Below are 17,903 nucleotides of genomic sequence, written 5' to 3'. Positions count from 1 at the left end.
AGGCCAGTGACAGTCTCTTAAGAGTTTTTATTTGCTTCAAGACCATGTTGATTGACTAACACCTTAGCACCTAAAAATGTGAAAGGGGGGGTGGGATTAATTGTTCTTAGTGCGAAAATTTGGGAGCAACAAGACAGTACCTAGTAGGTAAAGCCTGGGGTATTCGTTTCCTCATAACATTTCCCACCTGTCATATCACCTCTGTATCTTGACTCCCTAAACTTGATGGTCTCCTACCTGGAAAGTGAAAATTAATCACAACAGTACACTCCTGATACTTAGGGCTGTCTTTGATCTTCATTTGGGGCTTTTGCCTTATACACAGCAGGGTATATTTCCGGATTGGGATTGGCTGTTCCTTAGCATGAGTCTCACACTAGGGCCTTAGAGAGCAACAGTTGACTTGATCCATTCATGGGTTAAACACCTAAGGTTTTTATGATGGTCCAGTTGACACTGTGAGGGTACCATACTTATGTAATTGGCCCAAGTTTTAATTACCTCTATAATTTAAGGGAGATACTGATGAGAAGGTCTTCTAGATAGAATGATCACGCTTTGCTGAATTCCACACTAAGCATTTTTCTGACTTCAGTTTTAACATTTGGTCTCAGTCATGTAAAAGTCACCAGGAGAACACTTCAAATAGTTTGCTTCGTGTCCATGTTAAGGTGTAGAACATCTCTGAGGACCTTCAAATTGGCATTGGAAGACTTAACTTCTTTCCTTTAAGGACTAGAAGAAAATGACTGAAATTAGTATCTATCGTGAAAGGACTCCTTTATAACTTTGTGCATAATCTTAGTATCTAATGCCTATTTCACAGTATGTATTCAGATGTTAAAGCCAAGGGGAAACATCTCTGCAGGTTTAACTACAGGTTCACTGACCCCATCTTGGACACTGATGCCACCACTCCCTCTTGGCAGGCCATGAATCTAGCAGTTGTCCTCAGTTTCTTTATTTCACATCTCACACCCAGTGCACTGACAGTTCCTATCAGCTCCACTCTCGAGAAATGTCCCTGTCTCTTTCCACTGATGACCACCTCCTGGCCAATTCCAGCTGCTCCAGAACATCTCCCTGCTTTGGCTGCTTTTTACCCTACACAGCAGCTGGTGGATTGGTTTTCACATGACCCCAGTTGTTGCCGTTTGTGGTTAGAATGCAATGTGAATGCCTTACCCTGACTTAACTGAGGCCCTAGGTGATTAATCTTGGTTGACCTGCCGTATCTAGGTTTACAGTTGACTGTACTAGCCTTTTTGTCCTTTATCATACCAAGCTGGTTCCTGCCTTGGGGCTTACACGTAAGCTGTTCTCTCTGGAATGTGTTTGTCCTATATTTTCCTAACCCAAGTATTTTGTCAAATGTTATCTCATAGCTGTCTTCCCTGTACACTGCATAGTACCTAAAATATCCTACTGGTCTGTATTTTTTCATGGCACAGAGTTTCCTGAAAACATTTGTCTTCCCATGTTAGAATGTAAGCACCATGAGGGGCACACAGACTTGCCTCTGTTCACTTCCATATCCCCTCGAACATTGAATGGATTGGTAGCTGAGACAGTGCCAGCAACACTGTTCTCGCAGCACCTACCTTTGGTCACATACAAGTAGAAGAAGTCACAGTAGAAGATGGTTTGTACTACCCCAGACACCACTGCAATTTGGTCATAGAAATTCTCAGTCTGGTACCGCCTGATCCAGTTAGCCAAGTAGAGGGCCCGGTATAGCCCAAGAAAGAACAGGTAATGAGTAGTAATGGTCTCAGCCTCTCCAGTCTTGCTGATCATGAAGAGCTGCGGCAGGATGGCCACTGATTCCAGGTAGATAGAGAAAGTCCAGAGGATCTGAGCCAAAGAGAGAAGTAGCCAGAGGAGGCTGGTCAAGAAGGGGCCATCTTTAGAATTTAGTTACTAAAATAATGTTTATTGGAGAGAATACAGTGAAGCAAAAGAGAATTTTTTTTAAGATGAACTAGTTCACCATTTATTCAGGTCTTATTTATTTGCCGCTCCGTGTGGCTTGCAGAACCTCAGTTCCCCAACCGGGGACTGAACCTGGGCCACGGCAGTGAAAGCCAGAATCCTAACCATTAGTCCACCAGGGAACTCCCAGAATCATGTTCTTGAAATTTTTAATTATTTTCATCAGTGTATCATTCCACCCCTTTCTTTGTACATAAAAAATATTTTTAAGAGATTCAAGCGTACTGCTTTTTTCACAAGCATGAACGTTGCTATAGAACATAATTTTTAATTGTTGAAGAATTCTGTCATACAAACTTGATTTAATTGAGGCTGTGGTTTCTCAAAATGGAATCGATGAACACCAGCATCAGAATCTCTTCAGATGCTTGTTGCCCCAAAGATTCTTGGGTCAGAGGCCAGACCGGAGCTGAAATCTGGGTCTGGACTGTGCTCTAATATCCACTAATCACCAGTTGGCCAGAGGGTCTTAGTCTTAAGTAGTGCTGTGATGCCTGCTTTGTTTATGAACACGACTATTTAGATGTGCCCATTTTCAAGAGGAGCACTGTCAATAGCTTATTGGCAATTTCTAAACTTATAACAACAATACAAGAGTAATGGCTATGGTTGTGGCAGAAAGGTAGCCCAGATGTTACCAAGGGTCCAGAGGTAAGGACTTTAGGGAGTGTGTTTACCTTTGGGAATTAGTACTCTGTCTGGGTCCCTTCCCTTACCTCCAGAGGAGTGAAACTGTAGTTTTCAAGGAAGGAGAGGCCAATGACTGGGACCAGAAGAAACTCCAGGCGGAATGTGTCATTCTCACTGTCAAATGTTTTCCGGAATTTCCCATAGATCATGTACACCGTGACATAGGCACAGAGGAGAAAAACCACCTAAAAAGGGAGAGAGACACATGGGAATCGATAAAGTCATTTCCCAACCTATTTGCTGGGCTTCAAAGCCACCCTGAGTTGGGACCTACCAAACCCAAGGGCTAGTGTTCTGCCTTAAGGTGGAAAAGGTGAAGTGTGCTTGCACATTTCTCTTGGGCCAATGAACCTAGAATCTGAAGCTAATGACCTTTTTGTTAAGTAACTCCATGCTTCTAACTGGAACTGATAGTGCTACCATGAAGACAAAGGTGCCCAGGCGTCCTCTCACTGTGGAATGTTAGGCCAAAAAAACCAGAATTGGTCTTTGTCGGGGGACTTAGTGGCATTCCATGGCTATTTATTTATCTTAAATTTATTTATTTTTGGCTGCATTGGGTCTTTGTTGCTGCGCGCGGGCTTTCTCTAATTGTGGCGAGTGGGGGCTTACTCCTCGTTGCGGTGCGCGGGCCTCTAATTGCAGTGGCTTCTCTTGTTGCGGAGCACAGGCTCTAGGTGTGCGGGCTTCAGGAGTTGTGGCTCGAGGGCTCTAGAGCGCAGGCTCAGTAGTTGTGGTGCACGGGCTTAGTTGCTCCGCGGCATGTGGGATCTTCCCGGACCAGGGCTCGAACCCGTGTCCCCTGCACTGGCAGGCGGATTCTTAACCGCTGCGCCACCAGGGAAGCCCCCAGGGCTCTTCTAAAGCCTCAACTTCCTGGATCTGCATCAGTGACTTGAGAGCATTCTTCCACAAAGACTTGAATCAGTTGACCATCAATCCTTCAGAAAAGTGCTCTTTTTCTAACTACAGTAGCTGTCCTCCAGCATATAATGGTTTTATGATCTGGCCTCTAACGTAGGCCAGAGGCTCTCAAACTTGAATGTGCATCAAAATCATGTAGATGGCTGTCCCTTCCCCTGCCCCCAGAGTTTCTGATTTAGTAGGTTTGAGCGAGCCTGAGAATTTTGCGTTTCTAGCAAGTTCGTATGTGATACTGCTCTGCTGGTCCAGGACACTAGCCTAGAAAACTAATGTTTGCACTTCAAAACTCAGGTTATTTCCTCAAAGTCTTTTCTCACCAGAACGAGGCACACATGCTCTGTGTCACCATACCCCCATATAAAAATACTCATTGCTGCTTGTGAGCACATGTTCTGTAAATGTCTGTGTACCAGTCTGTCTCCCCTAGGAGAGGAGATTCCATAAGCGGGTCCATGCCCTGTCCACCTCTGAATCTAACTCAGGGCCCAGCACAAAACAAATGCTGGAATGAGTGAATGAATCAATGAAATGGAGATCACTTCTTCATTTCACAAATTCGGAAACTGGCCTCTTTGAGGATCCGAGACCTCATTCAGCCATGGCAAGGGCTGGGTTTACAATCCCTGCCAGGACTGCCCAAGTCAGACCCTTGGGCAGAGAAATAAACTAAGCAGGTGGTGTTTGCTACTTCTGTGTTGGATTTAAGGAGACAGCGATTTCAGGACCTCAGACTGTAGTTCACACTGAGTTCAACAGTGCACAAGTAACAGCATCCTCCATTCCACCAATCCCAGGAACAATATGCCCAGAATCCCAAAGGGACATCCCTGATATAGAGAAAGAGAACTCACTTTCAGTTAAATATCTTCTGGGTGCTAGGTACATTACACAGATTATCTCATGTCATCTTCACAATAGCCCTGCAAGATAGGTAGGATTCCTCCCATGTAGCCTTTTTTCCTTAAAAACAGGACTCCTATTAGACAATGTGCCCAACTAAAAACTAATTTCCCAGCCTCCTTTGCACATAAGGATGGTCAGTGACATGTAGATGGAAGTCACTGGAAAGCTCTTTAAAAAGGGCTTACCCGGCTGACAGGCACCCTATTGCTCTTTCTCCCCTTCCTCCTCCTTCCCGTCCTGAATGTGATGTGATAGTAGGAGCTCTAGCACCTATTTTGTGACTCTGAGGCAAACCTGAGGATAGATATCACATTCAGGACTAGCTATATCATTTGCAGGGCTTCTTGTTAAAAAATAAGTATTTCAAAATGGCAACAGCAAAGCATTAAACCAAGCATGGGGCCCTTCTGAGCAACTGCACAGGTAACAAGCTCAAGTGCTGGTTACACTAAAGCTGGCAGAGCAGAAAGTTAAAAGGCGATGCCATCCCGGCCCTAGACTACGCACTTCCAGATTTTGTGTTATGAATGAGATAAAAATAAATCCTTACCTTATTAAAATAACTCAAGTCTCTGTTACCAGCATCCAAACCGTTACATCCCACTTTACTGACTCTGAAACCTGGGCTCCGTCCACTAAACTGTGTTGGATGGTTGGTTAAAATCTCAGAAAATGTCTCATCCCAACCAAACCTCACAGCTATGGCCCAGGGCTGAGAGATGCCGTTTCTCCGTCTATAAAACAGGACCAAGCTTCAAAGCAACAGCTTCCCATGGCAAAACCAAATCCAAACTGTTCACCTGGATCATCTGCCCTCACCCAGCCCTCTATCGGCACCCCTACCACCAGCAGGTAGCCCTCGCCTGCTGAGCTCCCAGCGTGCCTGCCTTCTGTCTGTCCTTTGAATACACCAAGCTTGTTCCTGTCTTGGGGGTCTTTGCATCAGCTATTCCATCTGCTTAGAATGCTCCTCCTCTGAGCTTAATCCTTGTGTCACTCAGATCTCAGCTTACACGTCACCACCAGGGAAGCCCCGATTTTTTGCTTATTTTTTAACCATTATAATAGCTAACCTTGATTGAGTTTTTAATATATGACAGCTATTGTGTATTTACATTTATTACCTCGTTTAACTTTCACAACAAAATCCTCTGAGGTAAGTACACCTATTCTTCATTTTGTAGAGGAGGAAACCAAGGTGCACAGAGGCCAGAAAACTTGCCCAAGCCCAGGTCCCACAGCTGCTAACAGCAAAGCCAGGATTCAAATGCAGGTCTGCCTGGCTCCACAGCCTGAGTCCCCAAGTATACTGTCTCACCGTCTGGGGGTTGCTTGGCAGCCCCCCACCATGGCTGCCCATCCCCCTTACCTTCATTACTGTGTTGTAGATGGAGATAAAGTTGGTGAACAGGTCCAGGTACCTGGTGGTGAAGACGAGAGCGAAAAGGATCTGGCTCTTCCCGGAGATACCTGTAGCCGGATGGGGACAGGAGACAATAAGAACACAGACGGCCAGGCTCACACACGCTCGAGAAGCCCAGAGCCTGAGCTGGAAAGGCCTCCAGAGTGTCCACTTCATAATGACACCCTGTCCAGGACACTGTCACCCTCAGAGGGCCAGGAAACACCCCTTCCCATTGGGTCACTTGAGTCTTTTACTCTCATTAGGCTGCAATCTGTCACCCAGTCTCCAAATCAAGACATGAACACCACGTTCCCAGGGCCCCTGTGCGTGCCTGCCTTGGTTCCTGCTCTGGGGAGGGCGTGGGGATGGGGGGAGTCAGGCTTGCAGGGGGTAAGTGTCAAGGCTCCTCTTTGCTCTACCCCCAGGGTTCCACTGACAATTCCCAGGGCTCCATCTTTTGGAGAACAACTCACCGACTCTACAAGGTGCTGATTCACCAGGGAGACCACAGCAGGTGGAGGAAGGCACAGGGCCAAGGGAACATTCTATTTTATTTTTCCAAATTTTAAAGATTAAAAAAGCTTTTTTTCTAGTTATAAAAGTTATGACTATTTTTACTCATTGTAAAACAAAAACCATAGAGATGTAATTTAAAAAGCAACAATCACCTGAATCCCAAAGTCTGAGTGTGCGATCTTCCAGATCTTTGTTGGCGCACAGATACACACAACACGTATGTGCACACATATGACGCATTTGGACGCATCAAGTTGACAAAACTGGGTTTGTACTTTCCATGCTATTTCCTCATCTGCTTTGGTCTCTTTAAACTTTTTATTTTGAAACAATTTTAGATTTACAGAAGAGTTGTAAAGACAGTACAGAGAGTCCTACCCTTCACCCAGCTTCCCCTAATGGTAACACCGTGCACAATCACGGAACATTTGCCAAAACTAAGAAACTGACATTGGTATAGCACTATTGACTGAACTCCAGACTTTTCACGTTTTCCCACTGATGCCCTGTTTCTGTTCCAGGATCTAATCCAGGAATCGAGGCTACATTTAGCCATCATGCTCCTTAGTCAACTTTTGCCCACTTTTGATACATCGTGGAGGCGGTTCCTGGGTAAAAGCAAGCAGCTGCCCTGCCTCCCATTTCTCTTGCCCCATTAAGCCCACAGCAGTCTGGATACTTCACCAAACCACTCCCATGGTCCCCGATGCCCACGTTACTGCATCCAAACGTCAACTCTATCTCACCCACCCAACTCCTCAAGAGCACTCCGTCTATCCCAACCACACCTTTCTCCAGGTTTCTGTGGCTGTCCACGCTGCCGGCTTCTCACCGCCTCTGGCCACTCCTGTCCTCCTCAACACCTAATCCTCAGAGGGCTACCTCTCTTCTCCCTCTGTCCCTTTGCCATCCCATCCGACACACAAGGGACCCTCTGGCTCCAGACTCTCCTTGGATCTCTGACCTATATATTCCTGCCTGACTAAATCCACCATCTCCCCTTGAACCCGCTCCTTCTCCTGTCTTCTGTCCTTCTTCTGCTACCATCATCCCCTTTGTGCTCAAGGTAGAAAACCAAGAGCCATCCTTGAGCCTCTCTCACCTTTGTCCCCTCACCCCTGGATTTTATTCTAACTATGATGGATCTACTGGGGAGTTTGACACCAAGAAGTGACATTACCGGATTCAGGGTTTGATTCCTTTGTACGCCTGATCTGTGCCTTTTCTAATTATTCCTCTGGTGAGGGACATTTTGGGGAGAGGGGACAATCCTAACGACTGAGGATGAACACCACTGAAGCCCCTAATATCCTGGAGAGGGCTGGGTCCACCTGCCAGCTTTCCTACCAGCATGGCAACCCTGAGCCTCAACTGTAAAATGGGGCAGGACTGACGTGAGGAATAGATAGGATTCAGTGAGGACCCGAGTGCCTCCCTGGGGGTCTGGCAGTGGGGCTGGCTGTGGGTGAAGGAGCCCCCTGGGGGAGGGGGTCGGAGTCCAGGAGGCAATACTGATCAGCTCGGAGCTATGCCTTTCGTGATGCCATATCCCTGAGCCCTCACTGAGGTCTGGCCAGGGGGGTCCTCAGCCCCATTCAGGAGGGTCCAGGCGGCTCTAGCGGGGGATGCTTGGCTACCCCCTCACTCGGCCTTTCCCCACTCCTCCCCTCTTTCCATCCCCAGCCTGCCAGGCCCCTGGGCTTCACTCACATTTTCTTAGCTCTTTGGGAGCCCTGGAGGTCTTGAGCACAATGTTTTTTTCACACTGTTTTGAAAGCAGTGAATAATTTCCACCAAAGCAAGCTGCACATGGAGACCCCAGGACACAGAGGAGAACAGGAGCCAGTACCTGGCCAGAGTCCCTCAGGGGACCCACTGGCCAGGTACAGACCTCCTGCCATTTGACAGATGGGAAAACTGAGGCCCAAGGTTACACAGTGAGTCCGTGGCAGAGCAAGAATGAAGCTCCAGTCTCCTGCCTTCGGGGCTGGGTCACAGGGGTGTCACACCAGGCCCTGCTCCTCGGGGCTGACGGGCTGGCATCCAGGAACCTCACCCCCTCCGTTCTCAACCAGGCCTGTGCTGATTCCTCTCCGCACACACACAGGCCCCACTGCTCACCCGCCCTTTCCTTTTCCAATAGCACTTCGCTTCCCTGACAAACCGTATCATTTACTTGGTTGCTACCACTGTAGCTGGTTGGCAGTCTCCCACTGATAGATTCAGCTCCACCAGGCCAGGATCTCTGCCTGTTGCCCGGTTATATCCCAGGTGCCCGGTACAATGCCTGGCAGAGTGGGATGGGGAACAGAGCCCCCTCCTGGTCACGGCTGCCCACCCCATCCAGGGCCCTCCAGTGGCAGGGACAGGTTCAACCTAGATTCTTCCTCTCACTGGAGCCCCTCTCAGGGCTCCTGACCCACTTCCCCTGAGTGGGAACCTGAGGGCCCGTGAGTGCCCATTTCCCTGGAGACCCCAAACCCGAATGGCCTCCAGGTCTGGAATCACTCCCTCTGCAATGACCCTCACACCGGCACCCACCTCTCCCCCCCACCAAGCCCCCTGGGCCAGCAGCCTCCACGACGCTCTCTGCTTCCTCTCTCAGCCTCCCCACACAGCTTCCAGGGTCCCCTCCGAGCCCCTCCCCTGCTCCCCAACTTTCCTTGGCTCCCAGTCCCAACTCCCTACTTGACAGACAAGGCCCTTTCACATATGACCACCCACCCCCCTGGACTCATCTCCCTCCCAGACCACCCCGAAATTGGGCTGCTCACCATTCCTGGGACATGCCCTGCCCTCTGTGACACAACACACCCTTCCTGGGTGACACCCTGCCTGTCTTCCAGGACCCAGCACAGAGCTGCTCCCTCCATGAAGCCTCAGGGGTCCACTCTGCCTCCTTGGCACCCACAAGGAGCCTGGGCACGTCTCTGTATCCCCTCACCCCAGTGCCAAGCACAGGGCAGGCGCCTCCAGGACACCAGTGGACAGAGACGGCTGCAGGCAGCTCAGCAGCCTCTTAATACACGGGGTCTGTTTGGCCACCACCAGTCCAGCCCTGAAACTTCTCCAAACCCCTAGCAGGGCGGTCAGACTGCTGGGCAAAAGGGGGACCCCCTCCCGCCCTCCCTGGGCTTCTGCTCATGGGCGGCTCCATGCCCACCTGGGCCTGGCTGGTGCCCCTCCTGCCACATCATAGCCGCCTGAGGCACAGGCTGGGGAGGAAAGAGGGCCCAACTTGGGGGGAGGGGGGAAGTCCGGGAGGGGGAGGGGAGAGTGGTGGGGGCAGGAAAAGAGAAGACCTTGAGGGTCTGGAGCCGCTTCCTGTGTGTGCACCTCCTTCTCCCCCGCGCCCCGGTCCCCACCCTGGGTGGGGGCAGAAAGAACAATGGGCCCCAAGGGATGCTGCTCCTGGGCAGCAAAGAGAGTGTCACCTCCTGCTTATTCCCCCTCCTCTTCCAACTAGCAGCGGCAATGCCAAGCAGGGGAGAGAGGGGGTCGGTCAATGGAGGCGCAAGCCCGTCTTCCCTCCGTAACTTCCGCGGGTCCCTTTTCTGTGATATGGTACAATTTTAAGTTTTCTTTGGAAGCTGAGCTACGCAAAAACAGTTTCAAGCACCCCCAAGCCGAAGTGCCCACCCTCAACAGACATTCAGGAGGCTCCCCGTAAGCCCTGCAGCAGGGGCGTGCGGCTGGCCCTCCGCCCCCGGGGCCCCACCTCCCGCCCGGAGCGCCCCTCACCCGTGCAGCACTTGGAGCGCCAGATCTTCCCCAGTAGCAAGATCATGGCCAGGAGGTGGCTCAGGTCGCCCAGGATACGAAACACGTTCATGGTCCGGCCCGCTCTCAGCCAACTCCTGGGAAACTTTCTGGCGGGCGAGGCGGCTGCCACGTCCCCGGCCCCGGCCTCTGGGTCCCGCGCCCCTGCCCGCGCCCCCGAGCTCCGCGCTCCCGTCCGGGCGCAGCCGCTCCGCCAGCGCGCTCTTGGCGAGGCGGTGACGTGGCCGAGCCTGCCGCCGTGCCAGGGAGCCAGGAAGCGCCGCCGCCCGAGATCCCGAGATCCCGCCTCCCGGCCCAGCCCAGCGCCGCGGCTCCCGGGGCGGGGCGGCTCCGCGGGCTGGGGGGCTTCCGGCCTGGGCCAGCCTCCCGCGGCCTGGGCCCGCCACCCGCCGCCGGGGCCGCTGTGCGTCTGCGAGGTGCCTGCCACGTCCCGCCCGCCCCACCCCCCATACCCGGAGAAGGGTCCGCCGGGAGTCCGGGACTCTGCCTCCTCTGCTCGGAACCCGGGGTCCTACCGCACGTGCTGGGGTGAAGTGGTGTCCCGCGTGCCACTGCTTGGCATGAGCTCAGCAGGTTGGAAGCCCCCCATAAACGGTGACCCACTGCTACTGTCATCATCAGCCTGGGGTTGGAACTCCTCCGGTGGGAAGAAGAGCTGGAGCTGGGTTCCCCACCCTCTCACCTGTTAATTTGAAGAGCCGCCTTGTCCTGACCTGACCTGTTGGACAATGGTAACCAAAGACTCTCTGGCTGGAAGTCAGGCTGACCTTGGTTCCAGCCTGGGTGCTGAGAGACTTCCTCTCTCTTGGCCTCAGTTTTTTCATCTGTAAAACGGGATCACTGTGAGCATGGAAGAGGTCAGGTCTCTCAGGGAGAACCAGGGTCCTCCCTAGTGTCTCCCTCTTCTTGGTGTGACAAAATGTTAAACAGGAGCACAGGCCAGAAGAGACTCCAGAGGGCTGGGGAACGTTGGCCAGCAAGTTGGGAGGGGTGAAGGGTGAAGGACCAACTGTGGGCAGGAGGCCTGTCAGGGCTGCCTGACCTGAGCAGGTCAGACACCCTCTCTGGGCCTTGGTCTCTGCATCTGTAGTAGTGGATCGCATGTGTTAAGGGCCCTTATCACCGCCGCCCTTTTGACCCCTGTAGCCCCTTCTCCCACTCAGGACCTTCATCTCTCCCTAAATTACTGGCTTCCTTTCTGTGGCCCCCCTCCCCATCACAGACAGCCAGAGAGGCTTTGCCATGATGAAGTCTGTCACTCCTCTACTTGTGACCCTTCCATGGCCCCCTCACCATGACTCCCAGGGCAAGGCAGTCTTTTGAGACTCAAAATGTGGTCCAAGGACCAGCAGCGTCTGTATTGCCTGCTGGGAATGCGGAATCTCGGGCCCTACCCCAGACCAACTGAATCAGAATCTGCAGTTAAGTTTAAGATCCCTGAGTGATTTGTGTGCACATGAAAGTGTGAGAAGCACTGATCTAAGCAAAACTAAGAGGGAGGTACTGTTATTATCCCCATTCTACCCTGGGGAAACTGAGGTACAGAGAGCTTAGTAATTTGCTTAAGGTCACACAGAAACTAAATAGTGGAGCCTGGATTCCACCACACAGTCTGACTTCAGGGTTCATGCAATTAAATCATGACATTACACTGTGGGTTGTCATGGGAGGTGATGAGCTCCCTGTCATATGAGGCAGGTGAGCAGGGGGGTGGGTGCCATTTGTCACGGATGCTGCAGCGGGGACTCCTGCCCTGGCTGGGATAGCCATCAAGTATTGGGCATCTACCGGGTGCCAAGCGTGAGTCAGGCACGTTAGACAGGTTCTCGCCATTCAGCCTCAACAGTCACCCTCAGAAGCAGGCTTTAAATCTCACTTTGCAGGAGAAGCCTATCGAGGCCCAGGGAAGTGAGATGCGTGGTCACAGTTCTTCTGGGAGGAAGAGCCAGGCACTCATCCCAGGGTTGTGACAGGTTCTGAATGGGCCGCTATGTTCCCTGCTCACCCCCCACCCCAGCCCTGCCCAGATACCTCCCCTCCAGTCAGTGCCCAGAGAAGGCGGTGGCTATTTAAATCCCTCAGGTGTGGCTACAGTTCTCTCTGCCCAACCAGCTGGCATCTCTTTCTCAGCGCCCACCTCCTCCCCAAGCCAGGGAAAAGCACGTGCATTTGCCATTTGGTAAAACATCTGTCCTCTTGAGAAGCAGCCCTAACTGCCAGCAGGGGATGGAACAAGGCTAGAATCCTCTTCCCTCTATTTCTCCAGGGGGACCACAGGGGAACTGGCCCAGGCCAGGGGAGGTCTGAGGAGTGACCCCCACGGTGGTGGAGGGGGAAGAACTCAAGATCTTGTCCTGGGCCTGCCACGGTGGCCTTGAGCCTGCCTTGTCTCCTCCTTGGGCCTCAGCTTTCCCATCTGTTCATGGGGATAATGAAGAGAGAAGTATTGCTGACTTGTTATTCGGTCCTCCTTACATCTAGTCTTCGCAGTCTCCCTATGAAACCGATACTCCTATGTCTCAGGACAGAAAACTCATCACCCCAATTTTGCAGATAAGGAATCTGAGGCTCAAACTTGTCTCTTGCTCCCACAGGTCACATAGACCTCCTCTCCCCAAGGTTCTACCACTCTGTCCTTAGTAATGAGCCCCGCCTTTTTCACACCTACTCCATCTTCAAGGTGGAGCGTTTTTCAAAGCTCACAACGAAGAGCGGGGGAAAATCCCCACTCATTTCATTCCCCTGGCTCTAGCGCAGGCCGGCACGCTGGCCACCTGCACTGTCGGACCTATCTTTCCCGGACGCTGGGTGGTTCCCGGCAAGTCCCTCACTACTCAGCCTCACTTTCCTGACACTCGAAATTTGTCTGCTGTAGGAATGCAATTGAGGGGAGGCCAAGGGGGAAGTTTCCTTCCGTTCAAAGGGCAAGGATTCTTTTTCCCTCATTAAGAAAGCAAACTGTATGTTCAAAGTCAGATTTATGGGAGAGTGAACGGGACAGTTGCTCAATTATAGGAAGAAAAAAGGTATGTGTAGTCTTTTTTTCCTACCTGGTCCTAGCCCTTTGTTATATTTCACTGCTCTTTTGAATATCCTGCTAACTGCCTCAAGTTCTGTGGGGAAGGAAAGTGTGGATATAAAGGGAAAATCACGATCCTGAGGACACCCCACCACTTAATCAGCTGCTTCTGGCCGGGCAGGGCCCTGGAAGGAGGTGGGAGCTATTGGCCCGGGCTCCCGGGACTCCCTTCGGGTTCCTGGGGGCCGCTATGGCTTTCTCTGGTCTCGGCAGCAAGTGGACGCTCCCCCCGTGGGAGGAATGAACTCTTCCCAGGAAGCCCCGAGCCCGAGGTCCAGCGCCCGCCCCACCCCGCCCCCGCAAGAGGTGTGGACGAGTCTATTCCCTAATAGAATGGGGGTGGGCTGAGGGCAACCTTCCTGTGGTTCCGCCTCAGGTGTTCTGGAAGCTTCCCCCTCCCCACTCCTGCTCAATACGTTTTGGGTGACACACGGCAGGGCCTAGTATGCGCCCCATTTTTACCCGGCGGGAAACCAAGGTTCCACAACCTCTCTTCCACTTTCAGTCCCAAGCACATTTATTGAAGAGCAGCTGTGTGCCAGGCGCCTTGCAGGTTGATTGTAGGTGCAGACTTAAGGAGCCCTTGGGGCACCGTGGGAGGCGGGTGCCTGTGCATGCATTGGATATGGCGCAGAGGAGAGAGTAATTACCCTGGGCTAGGGGGAGTCATGAGGGAGAACTGCAGTTAGGAAGGCTTCAGAGGATGCCAGAGCCGGGCATTGAAGGATGAGTAGGAGCCTGTCTCAAGGACAGAGCCTGGGGGAAGAGAACAGAGTCCCAAGTAGAAGGAACTACATGCGCAAAGGCGCAGAGATATGTATGATACCACTCCCTGGTCGGAGTCTCCCAGTGCTGCGCAGCCAAAACAAGAAAGGAAAAAAAAAAAATAGGAGAGGGGAGAAGGATGAACGTCAAGGTTAGAGAGACCTTTGTTCGAGGCTCAAGCTCCACCACGTACGAGCTGTCCGAATTCGCGCAATTTATTTAACCTCTCCAAGTCATAGTGTTCTCATCGGTAACTTGAGGGTAAACCAAGTACTGACTTCAGAGGGTAGCTATCAGGGTCCAAGTTAGGTTTCTAAAGCGCTTTGCAAGGAGTGAACCACGCAACAAATGCCAGTCCCTTGCTCCCCTTTACAGGACACTGAGGCCCAACGAGGCAAAGCAGAGCCGGGCAAAAACACGGAAATTCCGTGTCCTCAGAAGACAATCACTCCCTCGCCGGTTTATTCCAGGAGAAGCGCAAAAGAGACAATTTTTTGTAACCTCTCGGTCCGAGGAAGCCTTCTTGGGCGCTGCAAGTGTTCTGTATCTGGATCCGAGTGGTGATTACATGAGTTTTATACCTACGTAAAAACTCACTGAGCTGTACTCTTAAGGTGTATTACTGTTTGTTAGTTACACCTCAATTAAAAGAAAAAGAAACCAACCCTGTCCGCGATGCCCTGGCGACACATCGCCACTGGCGACAGCTGTCTTTCAGAGACTCCAAAGGCCAATCTCCCAGCGTCCGGCGCAGGCTCAGCGCCCTGCGCGGAGAATCGCGCACCTCGCGCAAGGGCCGGGGCGAGGTTACCAAGGCAACCGCGAGCCGCTAGCCGAGTCTCCGGAATGACGAGGCGCCACCGAAGACCCGGAGCCCGGATTGCTGAACCGGAGCCACGGAGCGAAGCTGGAGCGAGAGGGCGGCTGGCCAAGTGCGGAGGGGAGCGACTCCGCGCCCTTTGTCCTTGCGCTGGCATCCCGAGGGCATCTGGGAAACTCCACTCCCAGCCCTGACTGTGTCCATAAACTGCTGTTTGAATACACCCCTAGGGATTCACTCTCGGCTTTCCAGGTGGGGAGATGGAGGGCTTGGCTACTCCCCAGTACCATAGGGCAAATCAGGGGCAAAGCCGAGCTCTGCACCCTGGTGGCCTGCTTTCCAGCTTGTGTCTCGTCGTCAAGTGGGAGGCACATAGGGCTGTGTGCTGGCATCTCCTTGGGGTCTGGTTCCAGCTCTGCTAGTGCTCTGTGGTCTTCAAGTCCCCTCTCCTGTCTGGGTCTCAGGGATGGCGACAATACCACCAATATCTCAGAGTAGTTGTTACCGAGTATGTGAAACAACGAGTGTAAAAGTGGCTTATAAACTGTAAAGGGCTTTGCCCGTGTCAGGGACCACCACCATCGCTAACCTAATGCCTTCTGGTCCTCATCATAACCCCAGCCCCAAATGCATCCTTGGTGACAACAAGCTGCACAGGGAACCTGGGGCTCCGAACTCTCCATGCCGGGAGGTTTCCAGTCGGTAGGTGAGAGTTCCCTGCCCCCATTTTCTGCTTCCTAAGGAATGGGCTCAGGGCAGATCTCCCACAGGCACCAGGGACCCTTTGGTCCCCAGACCACCCAGTTAGAGGCGTTCACAGAGACCACCCTCCACCCACCCTCCTAATTTTCCACCCCCTGGCTGGATCATAGAAGGTCCCAGAACACATTCCCTGGACAGAGCCCAGGACACACTACTCAGTGCCCTTTGAATGCCACATGCTGGGCATGTTTGGACAGTTATGTCTTCATGTGCTGTGAGGCTATATATACATTGGTGTCTGTGTGTGTGTGTGTGTGTGTGTACACATGTGCCCGGCATGCATATGTTGGGGGTGTGTGTGTACTTGGGATGTGTATCTGAGTGTGTGTATGTAAATGTGTATATTTACGGCTGTGTGGTATGTGCTTGCAGGTGTGTGTTGTGTATTTGTGGCATATGTGTTTGCCCATGCATCTATTTGTGTCTTTGATGCTGTATATGCATATTTAGGTGGACATTTGTGAGTTTGTACTTGTGGTGTGCACAAGTGGGTGTGTAAAACTGTGAGGTCTGTGATTGTGCATGAGTGGGAGTGTGCTGGGGGTCCTGGGTGCAGGAACTCTTTTCTCTCCCGTCTCCCCTCATCTGGCTGACCTTCCCCTAGCTAAGGACTGTGGCCTCGGCCACAGACATGCTTCAGCTCACTCTTGCCCCCTCTGCAGACCTGTGGCTGCCCAGGTCTTTAGCCTGCCTGGGTCTTTGGCCAGTGTGGGCACCAGGGGCAAGGGTGGGTGGGTGAACCTGAGGCCAGGGCTCGTGTGCCACCCCCTCTCCGCCTGGCCTCTTCCCCTCCCCACAGCAGGAGCAGCAGCGGGAAAGGTTGGCGGAGGGGGGCTATTTTGGGAGCGTCTCCTTAGCAACAGCTGCCACGGCCGTCTGTGGCGGTTTTTCTATAGGTGCTAAAATATTCCACCCTGGTGACTACTGAGTGCTGGGGGGTGGGCGAGGGTGGGAGCGGAGGGCGGGAGAGACCCCTAGAGTCCTCTGTGCCCAGGGCCCAGCTTGCTAGGATGGGTCCTCTGGACCCCCAATTCCCCTTTCCCCACCTCCGGTCCTCACCCCTCAGGGCTGCTAGGACTTTAGAGCTCTGAGGCAGGCCAGCTGTGTCCTGGTGTGATTTCTAATCTAAGCAGCTGAGCTGTCTCAGTTTGCCCCATCTGTAGAATGGGCTTGTCTGACTTTAAGGAGCTCTCTGGGCCAGTAACCTCTGGACCCTGTGGCTCTGGCATTTTGTTTTGTTTTTTAATTTTAATTTTTTTAACATCTTTATTGGAGTATGATTGCTTTACAATGGTGTGTTAGTTTCTGCCGTATAACAAAGTGAATCAGCTATATGTACACATATAACCCCGTATCCCCTCCCTCTTGCATCTCCCTCCCACCCTCCCTATCCCACCCCCCTAGGTGGTCACAAAGCACCGAGCTGATCTCCCTGTGCTATGTGGCTGCTTCCCACTAGCTGTTTTACATTTGGTAGTGTATATATGTCCATGTCACTCTCTCACTTCATCCCAGCTTACCCTTCCCCCTCTCTGTGTCCACAAGTCCATTCTCTACTTTATTCCCGTCTTGCCCCTAGGTTCTTCAGAACCTTTTTTTTTTTTAGATTCCATATATACGTGTTACATACAGTATTTGTTTTTCTCTTTCGGCTCTGGCATTTTGAGGTGGACTTTTCCCTCCCCTCCCCAGCTGTCCCACCTGCCTGGCCCAAGTCCCCTTCCCCTCCAGCCCTCCCAGCCCTCTGCACAAGCTCTCCGGGCCCCTGTGGGACCAGGGAGGCCTGGCTGGGCTGCCAGAGTGAGCCAGTTAGTGGGTGCTCTGATGGCCTGGGATGACCTTTCCCCAGAAACTAGGAGCAGGTTCAAATCACGGCTCAGATACTTGCTTACTCCCTCAGTGACCCCAGGAAAGGGTCTTCCTCTCTCCAGGTTTCTTTGTTTGTTTGTTTGTCTTCCTCCAGGTTTCTTACCTGTGAAACTCAGCGAGTTGTTATGAGGGTCAAATGGGAGAATGGAGAACGGGCAGGAAGCTTTGGCGAAATGTACAGATGGACGAAGGTTTCTACTGTCATTTCCATCAAACTTCAGAGCAAGTCTCCCCTTGCAGAGAGTTTTTCCTCGCCACCCGGGCCATGCCACATGCCTCAGTTTCCCCATTGGTAGCAAGTGCGGTGTCATAGAGTTCTTGTGAGGATTAAATGAGACAATGCTCTTGAAGGTCTAGAGCAGTGCTGCCTGATGACAGTCACTAAGGAGATGCTTGTT

At 52.1% G+C, this 17,903-nt stretch overlaps 1 protein-coding gene across 1 annotated transcript; it reads right to left on the bottom strand.

Moving 5' to 3' along the window:
• Nucleotides 1-7: 7 nt before the first annotated feature.
• KDELR3 (KDEL endoplasmic reticulum protein retention receptor 3) lies at nucleotides 8-10,425 on the bottom strand. The gene is made up of 5 exons (XM_027107661.1): nucleotides 10,172-10,425; nucleotides 5,879-5,979; nucleotides 2,709-2,867; nucleotides 1,602-1,854; nucleotides 8-735 (listed from the first exon to the last, which is right to left on the bottom strand). Exons 1-5 carry the CDS (start codon nucleotides 10,260-10,262, stop codon nucleotides 695-697), a joined length of 645 nt encoding a protein of 214 aa, XP_026963462.1. The 5' UTR covers nucleotides 10,263-10,425; the 3' UTR covers nucleotides 8-694.
• Nucleotides 10,426-17,903: the final 7,478 nt, after the last annotated feature.

Source organism: Aethalodelphis obliquidens, unplaced genomic scaffold, assembly GCF_003676395.1.
Source record: "Aethalodelphis obliquidens isolate GAN/ISIS:26980383/991018 unplaced genomic scaffold, ASM367639v1 scaffold8, whole genome shotgun sequence".
Taxonomy (NCBI): Eukaryota; Metazoa; Chordata; class Mammalia; order Artiodactyla; family Delphinidae; genus Aethalodelphis; species Aethalodelphis obliquidens.
This window is presented reverse-complemented; position numbering and strand designations above follow the sequence as displayed.